General features: G+C 39.5%; 1 protein-coding gene across 3 annotated transcripts; it reads left to right on the top strand.

Annotated features, from left to right (window-relative positions):
- The first annotated feature begins 3,256 nt into the window (after positions 1-3,256).
- Positions 3,257-19,719, top strand: LOC137982340 (NLR family CARD domain-containing protein 3-like). 3 transcript variants are annotated; one of them, XM_068829432.1, is made up of 6 exons: positions 3,257-3,350; positions 4,469-4,537; positions 7,710-8,311; positions 9,944-10,201; positions 13,488-13,565; positions 14,266-19,719. In XM_068829432.1, exons 2-6 carry the CDS (start codon positions 4,515-4,517, stop codon positions 17,178-17,180), a joined length of 3,876 nt encoding a protein of 1,291 aa, XP_068685533.1. In that variant the 5' UTR covers positions 3,257-3,350; positions 4,469-4,514; the 3' UTR covers positions 17,181-19,719. The 3 variants fall into 3 exon arrangements, with proteins under 3 accessions (XP_068685533.1, XP_068685534.1, XP_068685535.1); XM_068829433.1 differs by having other exon boundaries at positions 3,270-3,350; positions 4,448-4,537; XM_068829434.1 differs by lacking the exon at positions 4,469-4,537 and having other exon boundaries at positions 3,275-3,350.
- Positions 19,720-23,543: the final 3,824 nt, after the last annotated feature.

Genomic DNA, 23,543 nt, shown 5'->3' with positions numbered 1-23,543 from the left:
GTTCCGCCACAATGTCGCCAAAACATTGCGAGACAAGTTGCACGAAACATTTCGCATGTAATTCAGTCTTATGACTGCGAATAATATGATTGTTGCATTGCATCAAATCATCTTGACTCAATCAATTGCCTTGTGCACAATATGCTTATTGATAGAACGTAAACTTAACTGCGAGTGTGGTGAATGAAAAGAATCCACATCGAGGAATGAGGAATCAATAAATAATTTTATTTCCTATAAGCTTTTCAGTCACGTTCAGAATTGGCCACCATAACCATAACATAATACTAGGGACCTTTAGATCGGAGGACCAGTACGACTACGAATACAAGTTTTTTGTACTGAGCATGCGCATAAGGTTTTGAGGCCGACATTTTTCAAAGTGCGCATGCTCAGAACGAAAAACTCGTACTCGTAGTCGCACTCGTCCTCCGATCTAAAGGTCCCTAACTAGAACGACTACAAGTACAAAATTTCCGTACTGAGCATGCGCATAAGGTTGCATAAAAGTGCGAGTGCTCAGAAAGGAAAACTCGTACTCTTAAGTCGAACTCTTTCTCCGATGTAAAGGTCCCCAACATAAAACTTTTACCCATACTTTGGCTCCGTCGCCCACACTACCTAACCCTTGGTTTTTACTAGTATAACTTAATTTATGCCTTTCTGATCATTTTGTTATTGTATTATACTGTAATTAGCATTGCTTTAATGACAGATGATACCTTTGCTTTAACAATATCGTGCACTGTTAGAGCTACATATTACGCAAGGACAACTTGAATCTCCTGGAAGACAACACACAGCTCAGTTGACATTATGGAATAAATCGCTGTGTTACTTCACTACCACACGTAAGCAATGCGTGTCAACTTTTTTTAAAGAGGACAGGGATTTCTTTCTTCTGACAAATGATTAATCAATAGGCCGGTAGCCAGGTTTTTAACCTCAGAAAAGGATCTGTTTCGTCGTACGGGCGTGTGAGGACCTGTGAGCCAAAGGGCCTCTGCTGGTATGACTTCTGGGTGACCTCTTAAATGTCTTAATGACCCCCCCCCCCCCCCTCCCCCTTCCAACTTGCAAAAAAATTGCATGGAACGCTGCACGCACCACAGGCAACCCAGTGTACCCTCACGGAATGTCTAGTTAGTAATAATCGGATTTTAGGGATCAATGCGTAATGTGATAATGCGATAGAAGTGTCAAATTTGCGTCCCGTTGCTAACGGCAACGGAAGCGATCGCATTACGAATAATTAACCTCTGTTTGCCAAAGACCACCCAAATAACCGATTTTTCGACGGAAAATTCATCCCAGAGGATAAAACTATTCACTGGACATGTAGTAAAAGTAAATATGTTCGAGCGAAAGCGAAAACAAGTGAATATTTTGAGGGAAAACACAATTATGTGATATCAAAGGAACATGTGGTGAAGACACGCAATTGTATCGCTACGAAAATCTTACCTTTTCAGCGATTTTAACGCTTGAAATCCTATCCAATCCGCCAGGTTACCCGCAAAAAAAAAAAAAAAAAAGGAAACGCGCGGTGGTCACATGATAAAATGCCAAGAGAAAATGAGTGGACAGAGAGGGAGGCTCCCGGTCCAGCCCTTGGGATATTGCGTTAGTTATGACTGTTCCACGGCTCAAGGTCATGAATGGGGAAAGAGACAAAATGTTCGAACAACAACCAGTGATGAGGGTGCCCTATACTTTTTACGTAAAGCGTGATGAGGCGATTTATTTTCTCGTGAATCGTGATTTAGAATTTTTTTAAAATTCTGATTCGTGATTAAAGATTAAGTACTTATTGACTGAGTGGGAGGGCCGGACGGGGAAATATTTGGCCCGAGGTCATGGAGTACGGCGTGCGTTATGACCGTGCGCCATGACCGAGGGCCAAATATTTTTCCGTCCGGCCCGACCTAACTCAGTCAATAAGCATTTTCAAGAGAAAATGAGGGGACAGAGACGGAGGCTCAGGGCGTTGGTCGGGATATGTCATGTCTACGAAAGTTATTTTTAGACGAGCGGAAGTCCTTGTTCTAGCGGAAGTCTGTATTCCGAGATGTCCGCATGCAGGCCAACCTCGGTCTGATGTTTGAAAGAAAATAAATATTCATTAGCCTTCCACGTGCGCCGCCATTTTCTCTCTTCACTAAGAACCTGAGAGCGAGACAAGACTGCATGCGGACGTCTCGGAAGACAGACTTCCGCTAGAACAAAGACTTCCGCTCGTCTAAAAATAACTTTCGTGGACATGACATATCCCGACCAACGCCCTGAGCCTCCGTCTCTGTCCCCTCATTTTCTCTTGAAAATGCTTATTGACTGAGTTAGGTCGGGCCGGACGGAAAAATATTTGGCCCTCGGTCATGGCGCACGGTCATAACGCACGCCGTACTCCATGACCTCGGGCCAAATATTTCCCCGTCCGGCCCTCCCACTCAGTCAATAAGTACTTAATCTTTAATCACGAATCAGAATTTTAAAAAAATTCTAAATCACGATTCACGAGAAAATAAATCGCCTCATCACGCTTTACGTAAAAAGTATAGGGCACCCTCATCACTGGTTGTTGTTCGAACATTTTGTCTCTTTCCCCATTCATGACCTTGAGCCGTGGAACAGTCATAACTAACGCAATATCCAAAGACGCCCCTTGAAATTGAAATAACTCCCTCCCCCCTCCCGGAAATCTCAACTGCTTTTTCAGTGCCACATTCAAAGAAAGTTCTGAATCCATCCATTAATGAGATGCTTTGTCCCTTAACACCTACAATTTGCTTGTTCACAAACAGCGGTACTGCTGCAGATCATTTTTCTCAGTCTAGGTTCCAGACCCCTATTGTTTACGATATATATATATATATAGGGAGTCTGTAAGTCGATTTTCTCGTGGAACAGTGCTCAATACGTTGAAGCAGAGCGGAATAAATATTTTAAGAGGAAAAAAGGACGCAACTACATTTCCCGACAAGCCTGTTTCGTGAATCGCTTCACTCTGTATAGTTTTTAAAAATTGTAACGGTTACTTTTGAAAATGTGTGTTTACTAGCATATGAAACGTCAAGTTTTATAAAAATGCGTTGGAATACAATGTTTATCACCGCTGTTTGTGTTATTTTCTTAATCAAGCTACGATGGCCTAAGAACAAGAGTTTATACGATATTGCTTGTTCACCTTTATAATGGTAGCTTCGGCAGCGGATGACGTCAGTCAGTTGTTACTAATCATGTGACACTACTCACATTCTATCGACGGAAGAAAGAGAGGAAGCAGATGTTCTTCGAGGAAGTTCTTCCTGCCGATACTTTTTTGAGCCAGTTGTGAACATTTTTTTCATAAGGTAACCGTCGATTTCAAGTTTTAATTTCTCAAGCTACATGCTACATGCTTTACATCGTGATCTTTTGGTTTAAATTACACGGCAGAAGCAGAACTTCTCTTTATTTTTGGTTTTGTTAGGGTGCACAATTTTTAGTTGGGTATTTTCATTGCGGCTTCAGGTTTTAAGATCGAAATAATTTCAATAACTGACTGCATGATTTTAGATTCAGCCTTTGGTGAGGTCATAGCATGGCTATGAAGTTCACTCCAAAAGCACTGCGAGTGTTTGGAACACCAATTTAACGTGCCCATCAATGATCTCTGTGTTGTAATAGAGCTTCCAAATTAAATGAAGCAGTAATAGTGTAACTAAGTCATTTAACTTGTATCAATGGGTTTTCCTTATGAATGTAGGTTGTGTCGCCCCATCGCCTTGTCGCCCCAAGTTAGGTCGTCCCAACCTAAGTTATGTCGCCCCAGCATAGAAGTTGTTTCCTCAGGGGTTCCCATCAGTGATCTGTTGTTATGTTTCTTTTTGATGAATTTTGTTTATGCTTTATTTAATAAACATAGACTCGCTTACGTGCTTTACTGCCGAGGAGTCTTGGGTACTGTTTAATTGAAAATTTTTTACCAGATTTGTGTTCGTGCTGGTCTTAAATCAAAGGTATTGCTGGGAACAGAGAAAACTTACAAGTTTCAAGTTTTAACTTCTCAAAATACATGCTTTTCTAAAGTGTGTTGTACTTCGTAAGTCGTTCGAGTTAATCGATCCATGAATAGATTACAAACTTTTACTTCATAAGCGAAGTTACATGTTATAAGTTGCTCGAGTGAATCGATTGATAAATCTTACAAACTTTCATGTTGTAAGCTGAGTTAAACTTGTATGTTATAAGTCGTTCGAGTTAGTCGCTAGAAGAATCTTAAAAACTTTTACTTCATAAGCAAATTTTCATGTAATAAATCGTTCAAGGTCAATCGATCTTCTACATTTCTTGATCGATAAATCTTACAAACTTTGACTTCGTAAGCAGAGTTATGATTATAATTATAGTGTACCGGTATTTAAAAGTTGTGGCGACACAACCTGACACCTTCCTTATCAATGGCTAGGTTATTTACTTTGTACTTAAGGTGTGGCTGAGATGGTGAGGTAATATATCCTCATAAAACTCAAGGAATGGCAACAGCTGCCTCGACGGGGTAAGTTATCCATTAACCCCTGAACTACCATTAGTTACCAGGACACAGGTTTTCCTTGCAATATCATTACAATATCATGCAGATGAATGATGAGAATAGACAAAAATATCAAATAGGGGATTTTTAGTTGATCCATTACCAAATTCTCTGAACTAACACCATACAAATTGTATGGCAAACAGTAAGGGAGAATTACTAGATAAATTAGATTTAGGGTTTGAAAGGGTTAGCCTTTGTCAGTGCGTAATCATGCACCTGGCACAAAATTATCACTGGTCATATAATTTCTTTCCAGAGAGGTGTCAGAAACGTTTTGTAGATGTACCGGTACAGATGTGGAGTTGAAATTGTCATTGTAATAGAAAAAAATTGAGAGCATGATTTTAAAAATTAAGCAGTACTAGCTTTAGAGGTGGCAGAATATTTTGAAATGTGGAGGGGCTTATCTCTCACCCATTTTTGCCAATACCCCAACTCAATTTGTAGTAAATGCCCTTTTCATTTTTTCTGGCACAGTCTAGAATCTTTAAACTTAGCATTTGATTGAGTTCCCACACGTAAAATTAAATCATGTCTTATTTCCTAGACATGTTGTCCAGTTTGAAAGAGAATTGCTGAAGTTTATGAGCTTCTTGAACACAGGCCGAAACTGTTCGAAAAAGTTTCACAACATATTATTTCACCAAGTGCAACGATGATAAAAGGAAAGATCAAGGGATTGAATATTTTGCCAATTGTTATGCTCCCCTACTGATATTTTCCAGCACTTACAACCAGGAAATTTACACATTAGTGCTTGTCAACATGTGAACGTATGTCTGTTAATAGGTGTTCTTTAAGGCTAGTGGAAAAATAGCCAATGACCTGAATTAAAAGGAAGCATATACATTGTACATTGGCTGCTTGCAACCTGATCTGAATGCACTGATTTGACATTACAATGATTGTTTAACTTTGCAAATGTTACACTTGTGCATACGTCTACTTTAAATATTTAGAAGTAATGTAATTTCAAACATTGTCATTTGATTTATATATTATTGCAGGCCTTCTGATAGGGTGTGATGCAAATATGCAAATTATACAAAATTTGCAGGGGCAGATTATGCGATTAGAAAGGCCCATTTTGCAATAAATAATGTTAATTATGCGATTTTTTTTTTAGCAATTTTAAGCTTCTTCTTCAAGGTTTTAGGATAAGAAAAGCACATTTTTACTGCCCTAAAGACAGGCCTTCTGATATTACGCGATGGTGCGATTTCGCACAATCGACCTCAAATCGCATCCGATCGCACAATGCACGAAAAATCGCATAATTTACGAAAGAACACACAAAATTCATAAAATAAAACATAAATCAACAAGTTTCTTAGGTGTTCCTGCATAAATACACCATTTTAAAGATGATTTACCATGGAAAACGGCTAAAAAGCCTTTGTTACCTTCAATTTCGTAAATATTCGAAGTTCAAGGCGTTATTTTGCATATGGGGGGCCTGGTACAAGTCTCATGTTGGTTTTCAAATTGTCATGCAAATTAGCCATGTGTTATGCTGGGGGGCAAACATTGGAAAAAAGGCACATTGCGTAAAACCGGCTCGTCGAAATATTGAAATAACATTGCTACAAGACTAGTACATTTTAAAATTCAGAATTAAGTACCTTTCATAACAATTTTATATCTTTCATTGCCTTTGACATTTTGACTTTCAACTTCGTTATCTGCTCATTTTTTACTTAAAAAAGACATCGAAATAACTTGTGTAATCATTCTATTTTACTACTTAGGTGGTAAACATCTGTAAATCATCTGTGTGGCTAAGATGTTCATTATAACCTCTTGAACTTTTGTTGTTTGCCCCCTCAGAAGCGTGTAGCTAATTTGCATGATAATAGTAAATCCAACATGGCGGCCATCGTGAATAAGGTCTATTGGTGTAACACAAACACGCCCTTCGTTCAGATTAGCAAATCTGTTCAGAAATATAATACTGCACACAAAAACAAAGTGGAAGAAGCTTAAGTCGTAGCATACAGGAATATTAATAATTATTGATCATTCATTTGGCATATTAGCTGTGTGTCCTTTCAACTTTTAACGTGGTGCACCAATAATGCAGAAGACTACTGTCCCAAGTAATGTTGATCAAGATTCATAATTACTGATCTTTAGGGCAGTAAAAACGTGTTTTTTTTTTATCCTGAACCCTTGAAAAATTAACAAGCTTAAAATTGCTCAGAAAAAAAAATCGCATAAGTTACAATATTTATCGTATAATTGGCCTTTCTAATCGCATAATCTACCCTGCAAATTTCGCACAATTTGCCTTTTTGCATCACACCCTATCAGAAGGCCTGTTTTGAACACAAGGGAACAGTAATTATGAATCTTGATCGACATAAGTTGGGATAAGTAAAGAAAAAGAGGTCTTCCACACTATTGGTGCACCACGTTAAAAGTTGAAAAGACATAGCTAACATGCCAAATGAATGATCAACGATCGTTACTATTCCTGTATGCTACAACTAGCTTCTTACACTTTGTTTTTGTGTGCAGTATTACATTTCTGAACAGATTTTCTAATCGGAACAAAGGGCATGTTTGTGTTACACTAATAGGCGACTCTTTAAGAATGAGACTCGTACCAGGCCCTCGACATGCAAAATAACGCCTTGAACTTCAAATGTTTACGAAATTGAAGGTAACAAAGGCTTTTTTTTCCAAGGTAAATCATCTTTAAAATGGCGTACAGTATTTATGCAGGAACTCCTAAGAAACTTGTTGATTTGTGTTAAATTTTGTGTGTTCTTTTGTGAATTATGTGATTTTCGTGAATTGTCCAATCGGATGCGATTTGAGGTCAAAATCGCACCATCGTGTAATATCAGAAGGCCTGTTATTGTTAATGTAATTTTATTGTAATGTGTTGAAACAAAATATATGGGTACAACACAATAAACTGATTATGGCATGAGCCATGGTGAAACATGTGTTATGAAAGTATTATAGTGAGTTTGAAATTTATTTTGGTGTTCTCTTTAATTCTTATGAACAGAAATAATTTTTTTTATGTACATGTAACCTTGTTATAAAGAAATGGCAATGTGTTTCTGTCAGTTACTCGTCAGCTTTGTTCAAAGCTCTGTATTAAGTTTACTTGTGTAATCATCAGGTCAAGCCACCTTGGTGTGACTGACAATCAAAAACGATGGCTTGTGGCTGGTATTGCACTCAACAAGATCCTCATACCGCAGATACGTCCATTTGTACAACAAGGAATCAACACTGAATACAACAAACTTAAGACCAGCTACAATATTCATGGACAGAGTTCATCTGGTCGTCTTCAGAGGTGGCCTGCAAGAAAGTTGTTGAAATATGAGAACATCAATGGAAATGATGTTCATCCCAGGCTTCCCAATGGACGATTAAATTACTCTTCGTTTGATTGCCGAGTGACATCTGATGTAGACTTTGCCAGGCTGTATGTTGAGAACTACATGGCAAAATTTACTGCCTTTGATGACCACTGTGATGCATCTGCTGTATTGTCTTTGCTTGGTGGGGTTCCCGCATTCTCTTCTGCAATCCAAAGTGCTGCAGGTGATGTCAGAAAGGCACGGAATGATTGGGCACACTGTGTCTTCAGTAAATGGGATCCAGCCAAGTTTCAGCAAAGTTTTATTAAGATGGATCAACTAGTAAGGATTATGACTCTGCCACATTCAGATGAAAGGAAACTTCTTGGAGAATTGATTGATTGGGAAACAAAAGGTAATTAAGGCAAATAATTCTCATTAATGGTACCTAATGAATTTATATAGTAATGGTAATGAATTTATGTAGCGCATTTTCTATAGGTACATGTATATTCAAATGCGCTTTACAAGCAAGTGATCTATGGGTGAGATCAGACATCAGGATATACAGGCGCCGCTGGCAGCAGCTATTAGTCCATTAGCGATCTCACCCAGTACATGAATGAATGAAATGAGGCCTGACCACAACACCGGGAGCTCCATGCCCTGCTCTTTACGAATAGCGTGTGGGTTCTTTTAAGTCCCACTGGGTTGTGAAAATTGAAGGGTTGTGAGACGGGGCCTACGGTTTTTAGTCCTTAATTTTATCCAAGAAGACTTAAAAGTCTAACCATTTGCAGATGTAGTTACAATTGGGCAGCACTTTCTCCTCAGTTATTTTAAGACCCTGAGTGTTGGTCCGGCGGGAGTCAACCTCATGACCTCCCGCATGGCAGCCCAATGTTCAACCAACTGAGCCACCGGTACGCGGTATAAGGTGTTGTATAAGGTGGGCAGTATGTGCTTAAAACATATGGGAGATAGTGTGATTGAATCAATGTGTAAACTGACACTAATGGGCTTTCATCAGTTGGGGGTAATAATACAGAAAGAAACTATTAAAACTTATTGATCAGTTATATTGACTGGATCAAGGGAAGGAATGGTTAATAAGTCAGGAAGAAGGAATGTCCTACATTGTGGCCCATTTTCCATTTATATTATGCTAGAGTACATTTGAGCCTTACGGGGAAAGAAGACATATAATTTTTACCTTCTTTCTTTGATAATTCAGTATTGTGTCCTGATTTGGGAAAAAAGGTATTCACCAGATTAGTATGAGATGATTTCAGCTCATCTTCATTTCTGTTGTCTCATGGTCCCAATCTCTAGTGTGGAAATTGGTATGTAGGGGAATACAGCTGTAGAATATTAATTTTCATTATTATACATTGGTGTCACCAGCTCGATTTTGATTTGGCTATAATCACGCAGCTAATTCTTGCTTGCTCTGTTTCTCTTACATCATACCTACAGAAAATAGATTTTATACATATATATGTAGAATTGATGTCATACCTACAGACAATAGTTTTATATACATGCAGAAGTGATGTCACCTAACACACTAACCAGCAGTTTGATCAGCTTTGTCATGGCGGAGCTCACCTCAGGAGTATGCCTAATAAAATAATTACTGGATTCGGTTTTTGCATGATAGCGATAATTATCAAGGCCTCAGTTTGTCTTATCTGCCTCATCCTTCGGCTTCGGCATAACAAAAACTTTGGCCCTGATAATTATCGCTATCATGCTCAGCCTCATCCAAATTATAACAATTATCGTTATACCAAGCCAATTAATTAATTAAGATTCAAACAGTTTTTGTTTATGTTGTATATGTAAGTACTTTCTTTTATTGCGATTGATTTTTTTTAGTCTATTAATTACCATGAGAGTCAGTACTCTACAACTGTAATTAAATTAATTTAGTATGATATATGTTATTATTTGGTATACATTGATTTGTTCTCATAAGTTCTATCCTTTTACTTCTAAACTTACTGAGACTATTTGTTTCTTCTTGCATTTGGTAATGTTTCTGCAGGAACACAGCTCTGCATGAATTCTCCAGTAGACCCTGCATTGCTACAACTGGTTCAACAGGAGGTTAAATCACTCCAAGATAGTGTAGACAACATGAGCTTGGAATTTGAGGCAGAAAAAGTAAAAATAAGCCACGAATTGGGAAATATTGCCATTTCTTTGGAAGAGATGAATCGGAGACTGCATAGGTTAGAGACAAGACAACAGAGCTTGGAGTGTCGTGCTGATCTTGCTGATGGCAGAATGGATGAGTTTGAAGGTGTGCCTTGGTGAAATGAAACCGTTGACTATTTCTAATGTTATAATGTGACTGAACAATTTTTATTCTGAGTGATAGAGATATCCTGTTGGAACAAATTCCAGCAACTTCAACTGGTGTTGGTAGTGACGAGCATTCCTTCTGGCATACATGTATTAATTTATTTTGATATTCTTCTGAACCTGAGGTGCAAAAACTACCCAAAGTTGTAATGATTAAAATTGGACACACATAAACTGACCATTGTAAATTCAGTTGGCTTGCTGATCAACATATCAATTTACATCCCTTCAAAAGAAAAAAATCTAAACAATACCCATGAATACATTGTAAACTGCCCTACAAGTGTGAAATAGGGTAGTGGATTAGTCTCCGACAGAGTTCAGATTTTAAACATTTTTGATATTTTCATAGTGCCTTACCTTTATTGAAATATGTGACCTCTCACGGGAAAACGTGTCATGTACCTTACGCTTTCCGTGTGTGACCGGAATTTCGTGTGGTAGCCGTGTAGAAATAATTCTTACCCGTGCACACGGCCTTGCTCACTCGTGTGCACCACTTGCCAGCCCGTGTGGAAAAATTTTGCACTCGTGTGGCAGAAACGTGCACACGTGCACACGACTTGGTTTTTCAATCACTGTGTAGTCATCCGTTTAAGGAAAGGATGCTTTAACTTTCCCTTTCGGATATCGTCACACGATATGCAAACTCGCGTCACTGAAACAGTGAAAAAAATCATATCTTCAGTTTTACTGAGCATAATTCACCGATTCAAACGTTCAAAAACACCAATTTTTACAAACTCTGTATGATGCACCGATCACATGTATTTGATTTTTGTGCAAGAAAAAGTATAGTTTTTTCAAGCGCGCGCCGGCAAAAGGCCGTGGCAAATGTCACGGCAAACAGTTACACTGAAAAAGATCATTTCTTCGGTTTTCACTGATTCAAACTGTTGAAAGGCCAAGGCACGATTTTTCGCTAAATTTCTATGATGCACGGCAACCGGAAGAGAAAATTTCGCGTGACAGGACAGTGGTGTGTCCCCGAGTTTTATAATCACTGCATCTCTTATGGAGAAAAGATACTTAGTAATGTGAATGTGGTTGTGTGAAGACAAGTTAAAAGGGAAAAGAGCTCACTTCCGGTTGCCGTTTGCGTCTCGTAAACTCGCATGCCTAAGATCCCTGCCATCACACTTCTATCATTATTCAGATTTGGTTCTGTTTACTCACGCATTTCATTGGAATGCATGATGATTTCTTTCGAGTTTTGCATAAACGAAGAAACTTACTTTATGTTTTATGTCTGGAAGTTGTCGCGTTTTACGGCATGCATGTAACGAGGACATTGTCTTAATTTATCTATTCACACCGCACACGCTTAAGTTTCAGTGAATGGTGAATTTTTGTTCCGGTTAGTTTTAAAGTTCATTGCTTTCAGCATAGTTAATCTAGGGAATGGTTATGAAACCCTGGGAATTTCAAAAGCAGGAACAATAAGTCGCAATTAGATGTTGAACCGACCGTGACCCTGCACAATCTTTTGTTTTTGGTTCGCAAGTTAATTTCGAGTAAATTAGTCGAAGCTTTTGATTGGTTATCCTGCCGAAAAAAGCGTGTTTTTGTCGGGTTTTGTGCAGGGTCAAGGCCAAAAAGCGAACAAAAACATGAAACAAAGAAACTTGTCGACTTTCATAACCAGCCTACATCTATTAACTATGCTTTCAGTTAGAAATGATTGCTACGCTGCATAGAAGCTTTGAGAACTAAAGATTCAAGGTTCAGTGGTTTCGAAATAAAAGTTTGATTTTCAACAAAAATATTCCTTTGATGTCCGTTGGGCGTTGACACCCGCAGTGAAATATAATAATTATTTTCGCCGCAAGACGGTTAGTGACGATATATATCTTATTACATGTTTTGGTGTGTAGTGTCGCTGAGTACTTTTACTCGTTGTTTGTATTCTGACTCGCCCTAGCGGGTTCCGAATTATTGATATCTGTGAGCCGTTCGCCTACGTATGCAAATTCTCCGCAAGCCGTGCGGACTGCTCGGACCACTCACGTGTGAGATAACGCCCGTCCGAAAGTGCAATACCAGTCGTGCACACGGCTTTTTAACTCGTCTGCCTCCCGTGTAGGAGGCGTGCGTGTAACCCGTTTCACGAAAAGTCGTTAGGTACGTTTTTTTTCCGGGAGAGGTCACATATAACTTGAAGATGATGTCCATCACCTGCAAGGTGACTTTTGAAATGAAAATTTGATAGCCTTAAAAGCTTAAAAAAATAAAATTAAAGGGATCCAGGAATGCCTCCAATAGAGATGATAATTTAGTGTCCCAAACAAGTCACAATTCACATGTTTTTTACACAACCAATTTATTCCCACACTACCTTACAAACTCACATGCAAAAATCTGTCCATCAAAAATCTTTACTGTGCCTAGCCCCAGTCTATAACAAGGGACCGGACTTTTTACAAGAACACAGTAACATGGTCAGAGATACCAAAATACCAGTGATGTCACATACAACTTATACACTTAGTGCATAATCTCTTGGGTCATCAATCCTTGGATGAGTTTTAGGATTTCCTCCCTCCTTAAAACCATTTATGAAAATAGAAAACATGCGATAAAAAAGCCCTTTAACTTTATCCTTGATGTCATCAGTCAGTTAAGCTGTTAGGGTTTTTTCCTCTAACGAAAAATCAGGTCATTGTCATGATTGAGCAATAACTTTTAATTGGCGATATTTAAAGATTTCACGTCAAAATTCTGCCGTTATGTTTGCCTGATATTTTGACATGACATATTCTTCCTGATACATGACTTTTTTTTATTGTGGGGTTTATGTTTTGTAATCGTCTAGTACAATTAGCACATATTCAAGATAGGACAAGTCCCCAAGGATTGTTGCAACCTGTATGAGCGGTTCCTTTAACACTTCATAGAAAAGGCCAATCTTAAAATTGAATGAAGAGGGTTTTTTCAGACCAAATTTTGGTCCTCTCAAATGTATTAAATGTATGTGTTATGGATAAATCATATGAAGGAGCTGTTTGCAATTAATACTACAGGTCCTGACAGCATACCGTGTTGAGGGTGCTTGTAAAGTTGTGGAGTCACAATCGGATATACTTGAGGGAATGTTGAAACTTTATTATAGTTTGATTAAGACGTCTTTATATGGACATTTCTTGTTAAGTTTCACCACACTTATGATTCTCTGGATGAGTTGTGAAATGTAGCACTCTGTTGAATAATTTTCTTGTTGAATACAGAAAAAATGAAAGACCTGACAAATTCCAAAGTACCCGACATAACCATGTCATGTCAAGAAATTCCCATCGAGACACCTGGTAAGTTTTCTGCATGTACAATGATGATTCCCATTAACTAGGTTAAGCACTATTTAGCCTGATAATATCGAAGAGATTAATAGAATTTTGTTGCTGTGGAATCATCCTGTTGTGTGTGACAAAACATCAAATTTCTGGTGATAACCATTTCTTTCCTCTCAGTTGATTTTGTTGGATAACAAGATTATGATAGTAATAAAGACAGACAGGGCACTTGTTGTAGACTGAGAGTGTTTCATATATTTAAAGTCAAACTGTTTATATTGTATGCTTGTATGCCGAAATCAAGTCAAGGAATTCCTTTGTTGATAGAAAAATACATGTAGCCTAAATTTGTTGTTGTTGTTGATTTTTTTATTGAGCCTCACTTTTGCACTCAAGTCTACATGGGAAATGTAAAGGCTGTTCTTGCTGTAGGAGACCCTGATCCCTTTTGCTTTGCTCTGTTTAAGCTCTCTCAATTGCAGCTTCTTTGAATACACTTACATATATCCAAATTTCTCATGGGTTCCGTTTTCAATTTTCAGGGTCTAAATAAATGTGGTCTATGTTAATGGCTCTTTTTGTGAGTTATGCAAGCTGAACAGATTTCTACCCCATACAAATCAGTGGTGGAAGGACATTAGAAATTTCAGTAGCTGTCATATCTTTTGATATAGATTGATTGATTTGTTTGTTTGTTTGTTTGTTTTCTTATCAGTCTGTCCTCAGCAACTGGCAGATATCATCAGACGAGATTATAAAGGTGCTGTACTGTGTCCATTCCCGTGGTGTGAAGATGATCTGCAGCTGAAATTGTCCAAGGTCTTTACAAGACTGAAGATAGTCAGCAAAGAGAAAGAACGAGCAAGGCTGACAGATAAAGTTGTCCAAATGACAGATGCATTCATGCCACATGAAGAATGCGCGGATCCAAGGGTTGTGCTGATTGAGGGGCAACCTGGAATGGGAAAAACCACTTATTGTCAGAAGCTTGCATATGATTGGTCTGTGGAGAACATATCAGTGAAAGGTTCTTTTCCTCCAGTGAAGATGCTTCTTCTGTTGAAGTGCCGTGACATGAAGACTGCTGACATTGAAGAAGCTATTGATGATCAGCTGTTGCCACTGGATGCCGACAAGAAGGAAAAAGAAAACTTCTTTCATTTTATTCGCTGCAACCAATCCAAAATCTTATTGGTTCTTGATGGACTGGACGAATTACCCGAGAATCTCCTAAAAGGCCTCTTTCCCTTGATTCAAAGGAGAATATTTGCTAATACTTACGTCATCTTAACAGCTCGTCATGAGGCAGGCATGAGAGTCCGACGCCACTGTGACACACTTCTCGAGATTGTTGGCTTCACCAAGGAAGATGCCGACAGTTACATTACGAAGTATTTCAGTAATCACGAGGACCCGAGCCTTGCTGCCAAATTGATTAAAAAATTAAATTGTGAAGAAGAGCTGAGGGAGTTGAGTTCAAATCCACTGAACACAGCCTTGTTGTGTCTGCTTTGTGAAGATACAAAAGGACTATTTTCTTCAAATCAAACCAAACTGTATGATCAACTTGTATCATGCGCTATTAGAAGATATTTTGCAAGGAAAGGTATTCCCACGGACTCAAAGGATCCCCTTCAAACTTTCTCAGATAACCTGAATTATTTGGGAAAGGTGGCCTTTGAAGCCCTGAAGGTTGACCGAATGTATTTCAGCGAAGATGAGATGGATTGTCAGCTTGTCGATTTCCTTCCGCTGTGCTTTCTTTCTCGGGAAGCTAGTGTCAGCAAACTCAGACCCATTCCTTGTTTCTCCTTTACACACAAGACCTTTCAAGAATATTTTGCTGCATATCACTTGGCCCAGGAGATTCTTTCGGGTGATAAATACTCAGCTGTGGCTAAGTTAGCACACCTCAATCCTGTGTTCAAGTACTGGCAGCTATGGAAGTTTCTGTTGACAATGGTGGTAAGCAAGAGTGGAGATGACGCGGCTTTGGTTATTTCAGGTTTGTGTGATGCTTTCCGAAGTCAGCCAATTGAAGAGGAGGATGAGCAAGAAAGCGACGACGAGTTTGACGTTGGTCCTGATAATGACCAAGACTTCGACATCTGCGACGACTTTTTGAATGTTTTTCCTGGTATTAGACAGTGGTTCTGCTGGTGGTTGACTGAAGATGAAAGAACGAGAGCTGAAACTTTAGAATCAGTTTTGAATCTCATTTCAGAATCTGAAGGCGGTGACAATGAACTGACTGATGCTCAGAAGAAAATGGTCCAAACTCTGGCAGCGTCCTTTCCAATACACAAACTAGTCACTTTCATTGACTGCACGGGTATGCCCAGAAATATGCCGACTCTCTTTGAGTACTTAAAATCTAATTGTACATTGACTCTGTTTTCCTGGCATCACACCTGTACTGAGGCATTAGAGGAAGCAGTTGAACGTGTTCTCCAGGCTAACTGTGGACTGAAGATTTTAGATGTAATGTCTATTTCGTCTAACGGCATGTTTTGGGGAAAACGAAACGAGCATGCTCGCCTAACCGCAGTACTTGCTCGAGCTCTTTGTTCAAACTGCACACTAACGCACCTCAATTTGCGGTGTCGTGCCATCGGCAGTCCTGGAGCAAGTGAAATTGCAAAAGCCCTTCAATCGAATGATACTTTGACTCACTTGAACTTAGAAAGAAATGATATTGACAACTCCGGAGCTGAGGATCTTGCACGAGCCTTGCAGTCTATCTGTGCACTAAAGTATTTAGATCTCAGCCATAACGAGATTGGCGACCCAGGCGCTGTTGCCCTTGCGAGGGCTTTGGAGTCCAACCGTACCCTGACCTATTTAGATTTAGGATATCGGGATTTACCTGGAGGCAATCCTTTGGAACCCCTTTTTTTATTTAGAGGTGTAGACGTTAAAAGAACGAGAATTGGCGACGCAGGAGCAGCAGCATTTGCGCAAACTCTTCGTTCAAATTCTGTGCTTGCGCGTTTAGATCTCCGGGACCATAGGATCAGCACCGCAGGAGCTGCAGCGATTGGCGAATCACTTAAATCAAACTGCACCCTAACACACCTTTGTTTGAGAGGAAACAGAATCGAAGGTTTCGGAGTTGCCACCCTCGGACACGCTGTTCAGGTTAACCGTGGGCTTGTAAATTTAGATCTTAGAGGGAATCATCTCATGGAGAGTGAAGCTCAGGCAGCATCCTTTGCACAAGGGTTACGAGTGAACTTTGTGCTAACACATTTGGACATGAGAAACACCTTCATAGGAACTCCGGTTGCAACTGTACTTGCAGAGAGTCTTCAGTCAAATAGTGCGCTTACTCACCTAGATTTGTATGGGAACATGATAGACTCTTCTGGCGCAGTAGCACTTGCAAGAACACTGAGAACAAATGCCACCTTGAGTCATTTGAATTTGCGGTTCAATCTCATTGGTGATTCGGGAGCGGCTGAGTTTGTGGAAACTCTGCAAACTAATAATACGTTAATCTTTTTAGACGTGAGGAACAACAGCATTCATGAGGCAGGTGCAAATAAAATTCATGGTTTCTTACGTGCACTCTACAATATGCGTAGGTCTCAGTCCAGTCGTCGCACTATTTTGTATAACTGGAGCCGATGATTTTTTAGTGTTTGCCTTTCGTTTTCGTGCAAGGAAAGTAGTTATACATGAAAGACGTAGCACTGACTGGCATAGTAATCTCTTGAAGTAAAGCAGGTGTCATATTTAGAGTGTCCTTGGCGACACTTATGAATATTTAGATGGCAAGTTGAAAAGAGCGGGAGTTCCGGAACAAGATCTAACACTGTTTATGTATCGTTCGTGAGGTCTTTTATAGATTACGCAGCACCTGTCTTTTTCAGCGGTCTCCCACAGCACTTAAAGGGGCTAGGTCACGCTATTTTAGGTAATTTTGTTTAATTTTGGTAATTATGAGCTCTAAACTTCAAATTGGCAGAGCAAGAGTCTTTCATTTGGAAAATCACGGCCACATAACAACTGAGAATGATTTTCCACCTTTGTAAATGACATTTTGATATAGACTGATATAAATTTGAAAAAAGGTGGGCCGACGTTTTTCAAATTTACCCAAATTCAATCCATTTCAATCCTCTCCAGTTTTGTCTATCCATATCCCTTCTTGGCTTCCCTGTGTTTTGTAAGAGTTATTCCATAGTTTTGAACAGTTATTTTGATATTTTAGTTAATTCTATGACCATTCAATCAGTGCTGAAATTGCCTAAAATTGTGTGACCTAGCCCCTTTGAAGAACGAGCTGGCACGACTCAAGAAAAGGGCAATGTCAATAATAACCTCAGGAAAGTGCAACCTGGCAGTAGAGGTAGGGATAACACCCATTTTAGAGCATCATTACTTACTATGTAGCAACTGAAGCTTTTTGATAACATTTTCAGTGATCCAAATCATAAACTGAAAGTGCTCCTCCCACCAGTCTTTGAAAACTCGCGCTATAATCTAAGACAACAATGCCATTTTAATATGCCGAAGCTTTGTACGAACAGAATAAGTAATACTTTTATATATGCGATGTCGAAATAATCAGGGCTGTAGTTTTATCCCACTTATATTCACATTTTACGTTTCAACACAAATACATAATATAGAATTTTTAGTATTATTTTAATAATTAGTTTTGACTTAATATTTAGGATTTATTTGTAAGTTTAAAGTATTGTATAGTATTTGTAAAGTATTTGTAAATAATTGCGTAATTCAGCCATTGGCTGCGATGCAGTTTTTAATGAACTATGTATCTATCTAGAATTGAAAGATGAAACGGAATTCTTTCTACAACACTCCTTAAGTTGTCAGCGCTATTAATCGAAGTATCTAAAAGAATCCAAAACGAAATGACAATCCTATGAGCCACGTTGGTCGTATGGTTTCAAGGCTGAACAGCTTTTAATGACATTTCTCGCAGCTTCAATGCAGTACTGTAAAGGCCACACTTGGCAATAAGTCGCTGCGACACGTCGCGGGGACATGTCGCCGCAACAATTTGCCTCGTGTGACTCGGTTAATTTTTATGATAATCATTGTCGCTGCTGCAGAATTTTGTCGCCGCGATCTGTCGCACGAATTCAAACCAGTTTGAATTCGTGCGACTTATCGCAGCGACAAAATTAGCGAAAGCAGCGTTGTCGCATCGTGTGTACACTTCCGGCAACAAGTCGCTGCGACAAAATATAAATGAACCAATGAGAGAGCCTCATATGGTCAGCCATATTGAATTAGAAAACTAGTTCACATTCCCCCTCATACGAGATACTGCGTGTGCACCGAACAGGCGTCGCGTCGCAGCGATTCGTTTATGAAGCAACTTTTCGCAGAGACATGTCGCTGCGACTTGTCGCCTAGTGTGTCCCGGCCGTAAGATATCACAACCTTTCACTATCGTCAGATGCATTCCCAGCGATTCCATTATCAAACGAGCGAACAAAATTCCAATAATCTAGCCGGTTGCCATCAATTTACTGATATCATCTTTTGGCAAAGAGAAACCCCGCTTAATTGTGGATGCCATTGTCTAAAAGGTTTTCTGTTGAATTCCTATCATCTGTTGCTGCTGGTACAACAGCTGCTCTAGATTTCCATAGTAACGGGGATATCCACGGTCTAAACTAGGAACAGTCTCGACTTTGTAGGGTTCTCATTCCTCTTTAGGCAAAACAGGATCAAAGTGACTCGTGCGTGACGTGTCCGTATCGGCTTTCGGGACAAAATTAGGATCAGAACGCCAGTGTACTGGGGTGGGCCCAGCGGGCACCGACCCCACTCTTCTGTCCAGGAATTTTTTTGTTTTGTTTGTAAACCCGTGTCAGATGGTGCCTCGAGTTTTGTTACTTAAATATATTTTCTTTAATAAACATTGTTAAAAAGATAATTTATCGAACGTTGTTCGGAAGTAGAGATATAAACAAGTAAAGTTACAAAATCAGGAAAAATGAGGGGGTTACAAGATCAGCATTTACGCATGCGTCAACAGCTCATTCGAGTCCGTGCGACAGTCCGCGCGAGTGGAGCTACAGGCCAACATAAACGGATTTAAGTGATCATAAAACCGTTTGTGTAGAATTTTCGTAGCTTTCGTGAAAAGGAGATGGCTATTTGTATTTCATATATATAGGAATTAGAAGAAAGGTGAGCGAAATTAGCGGTATTTGTTTACTTCTGGTGACCCATTTTAGACCCGTCCTCGGAGACCCAGGGGCAGATCGCGGAGGCGCCCCACTATGCTTTTCTTTGTCGCCATTTTCTTTTGCCCCTGGGTCTCCGAGGATGTTTTGGACCATGAGCTGACGCGAGCATCTTTTAGAATTGCGCGTGTGGCTTACGCGCGCGCTCCCTAAGCCCCCTTAAGCCTCCTCGAGCTTCCTTAAGGTGATTCCCTGGTTTTGCAATGCGCAATCCGACTGCGCATAATTTCTTGCGTCATTGGCGCAAGCGTTACCACGCGCACATTGATAAAATGGCGGATTTTCACTGACGCCAAGCTTAATCTGTGAAGGAATGGCTATTTTCTCCTGAACGAGCACGGTGATCCCCTCTTTTTAATGGCTTTTTGTACTCGTAATAGGTACACGTGAAACATATTGGTAAAAAAAGTTGGATAGTTGAGGTTGTAGTATTTATCTCTAAATGACGTGAAAGCTGCATTTGGAGCCACGCACCGAGTGCGAGTTGATGATGTAGCAGTCCAATTTGCCTACCTTTTTTTGCAAGTTCGAGGGATTTGAAATCACGTTACTGAAAGATTTTGGCCGGGACAAACAAGTAGGCTCAAGTTTTCAGTAATATTCAGTAGCTTTTGCTATATAACTACAATTTTTTCGGTTCATCAAGTTTCCGAACGCTTCTCGCGTAATTCGGTAAAACATTAAGAGCACGCAGCGCGAAAACAAGCAAGATGACCCCATCTTTTTACTGCATTTTTTTAATGTCCTGTGCATGAATATTAATTGTTCCAAGTTTAACAGAAAACTGAATAGTACGTCATTTTCGAGGGAATTACCTTAAGCGGCCACTAGCCATTACTCCGAGGGTTGCTACTTAAGAGAGGTTTCACTGCATTCCCTAAAAAGACGAGGGAGGCTGGATACGAATAACTGTTCTGCAGTTTCAAGGAAGGATTACGTTTTCTGCAAACGTTGGCTGTGTAGCACTTATATTTTGAACAGAGTTAACTGATTAGAGTGTAATGTAAAGTGCTAAGTTTCTACCCAATATGAACCATGTAAGCGTTAGTAGAAACTTAGCACTTTACACTTGAAAATGCAACCCTCGATTCTCTTTTAAAACCAGTAAACTCAGTGGTACGGGTAAAATAAGGTAGCGCATTTCGCAACTTAGCTGATACGTTAGAAAAAAAACTAAGACCATAACTGGTTGTTTTAGGTTTATTGAGGGACAGAATGTAATTTCCGCGAAGATCATGCATAAGAAGATTTTCAATGCGCTTATTGCATAGAGCTGTAGAGTTTGACTTAAGTGGTAAGAGGACAGGTGATCTGCAAATAGAAATCTCGTTATTCCCTCATTTACATTATACCGTTTCTTTGACACGAGCTAGATTACAGCGAAATGAAAGCACAACTTTTTCGTCCATTTTTTCTATGATAAAAACTTGTTCAGAACTGAATCCAGACTCTACGTTAACAGCACACACCAGGCCTACTCCTGAGTAACTGGCTAGAAATCGTTTCCTCTGATTCGATGAGGGCCAGTCTCGTGCTTCTTAAGTTGCCTCGCTCATGCCCAAAAAGAATTCTGGGTAATTCTGCTATTCCATGACAAGGTAAGACTCCCGAATCTCATTTCATGGTTTTTTTCATAAGTGTCGGGCCACCCAGACCTACCAGCAAAATAACGCATCGATTGAAGGTTTTAGCTTTCAAAACTTGCTCAGATTGTGTCAGTAGGTCCTGGAATTCGTCCACAGAAAGGCCAGAGAGACAACTTCAATCGTGAACCGCCATGTTTACAACAAAGCATTTTAGGCGTCCCAGTCCGCATGAAACCATCTCTCGCCTCTGTCTGAGACAAGACCAGATACGCACGGTTCTTACGTTACGTTTATGCCTATGACTGATCAACTGAAATGTCAATTGCTGGTAAAAAAAAAAAAAAAAAAAAAAAAACAGCATGTTAATTTTTTTTGGTAGTCTAAGTATCGAAGAGCCAGAACATTTGCGCGTGCGCTGACGGAATGTTTGAACAAGAGAGAAAAACGCAGTACCTCCAGACACCGGCGCTGGAGCGTCGTACCAAACGAGTCATCCCGGGATCTCGGCCCGTGCGATCGCTTTTGGACGCAGTTGGCCCTTCACTGCTTTCTGCTACCGACCTTGCCTCCCGGTACGGCATTGAGGGAGAGATATGTCGGCCCCTAAACCATATGTGACAAATTCCACGCCTACTCACAGCTCCAAACCGCCCTTGTCAATTTAACGTAAGAATTCGATGGCTTATATATTCAAGAGACAAGTCATTTTATCTGCCATATGGTAAGCACTGGAATCGCAGATTACAAAGTGTGCCCACGCGCCCTCTGAAAGGTAACATACATACTTTCATATCGAGACATTACATTGACAGCTAAAATGCAAAGCATATACAGGTACATAACTAAATACACAATATTGAATGAATGGTACGCGTGCGTTTCTCCTGCTTAACCATCTCGAATTTTTTCATTTGTATTAGTAATAAGAATGCACTTAATTTTTCTCGTGCAATTTAGACTAAACAAGCACTTGTAATTTTCTTTCAAAGACTACAAATTGCACTCGCCCTACGGGCTCATGCAATTTTGGTCGTCTTTGAGAAAATTTACCCATGCTTATTTATTCCAAACTGCATTCGAAATTATGTGATTACCTATACAAATACAAGCTACAACTCAATTAAGGACAATAAGTTTTATTTGTTATTTGAGTTATTGATATCTTAGATTCTTATTGTTTGGCTAGCCTGGCCGCAGGCCGTAGATGTTGTTGCGACGAAACACGAATCGAACGCAGTATTGGAAAGTTTAAGATCTACGACGCGACGGCAGTGAAAACGTCACAAATTTTGCATATCTCATGATACAGTCTAGACCCGTTTGAACCAGGTTTTTCGAACATTTCGCAAAAAACTTTTAAGAATACCAAGAATTGGTCAAACGGAAATCTTGATCGAAGGCATACTTGGAAGTTTTGGGTGAATGAAATTTGAACGAACATGACTATCCGTGTGCATTCTTGCTCGGAGAATTGCTAATTGTGTCACCCATGTAACACAATCGTGTGACAAACCATCAGGGTCAATTTAAATCACGCGTGACCAGTCTCTTTTTAAATTCTAACGGAGTTTGAATTTTGCATAACAGTTTTCAACATGACCCGGCAGCGTTCAGAGTTCAAGCAGAAATTTCTCTAGTTTATTGACGGTATAAGGATATTTAGTCTGAGCTAACAACTTTGAACGTAATTTGACTAAAAACGGTTAATTTTAAGTTTCAGTTTCAGTCTCAGTTTATTTTTGCCACATTTGTTACTTAAAATTACAAAATTGATATACCACAAGAGGTATTAAATAATCAATAAAAGAGAACCATAAGGCGACGATGCCCATATAGAAACCAATAGGGCTTACTCGGGCTACAGGCCAGATTTCTGCTGAGTGGTACTGTAAAGCAACTTATTTTAGACTCGGAGCACCTTTATAATTATTTCATAAAATTGAGTAGCCATTTGACGGCATACGTTTCAGCAATCAAACGTAAGAGACTGAGATCTTTATCACTGTCAGACCCCTTTGATTCTTCCATGAGGTTTTCCACGTCAGTTCCTTTACTGCATACTTAACGATTTTTTTTTTCTCGGAAATGTTGCTCATATAATGATTCCTTTCTCTCTTGGAACTCGTATTGTTTTGGCTTTTGGTTTATTTCAAGCTTGGCAGCTTGCATTAATTTTTGTT

The sequence above is a fragment of the Montipora foliosa genome, chromosome 13, assembly GCF_036669935.1.
Source record: "Montipora foliosa isolate CH-2021 chromosome 13, ASM3666993v2, whole genome shotgun sequence".
NCBI lineage: Eukaryota > Metazoa > Cnidaria > Anthozoa > Scleractinia > Acroporidae > Montipora > Montipora foliosa.
The sequence above is the reverse complement of the archived record's forward strand: the minus strand, read 5'-3'. Positions and strand labels throughout refer to the sequence as shown.

Coding starts and splice junctions, on each gene's coding strand:
- LOC137982340 (XM_068829432.1), top strand. CDS start 4,515: ATGGCAACAGCTGCCTCGACGGG. Junction 4,538..7,709: donor GCAACAGCTGCCTCGACGGG/GTAAGTTATCCA, acceptor TGTAATCATCAG/GTCAAGCCACCTTGGTGTGA. Junction 13,566..14,265: donor AATTCCCATCGAGACACCTG/GTAAGTTTTCTG, acceptor TTTTCTTATCAG/TCTGTCCTCAGCAACTGGCA.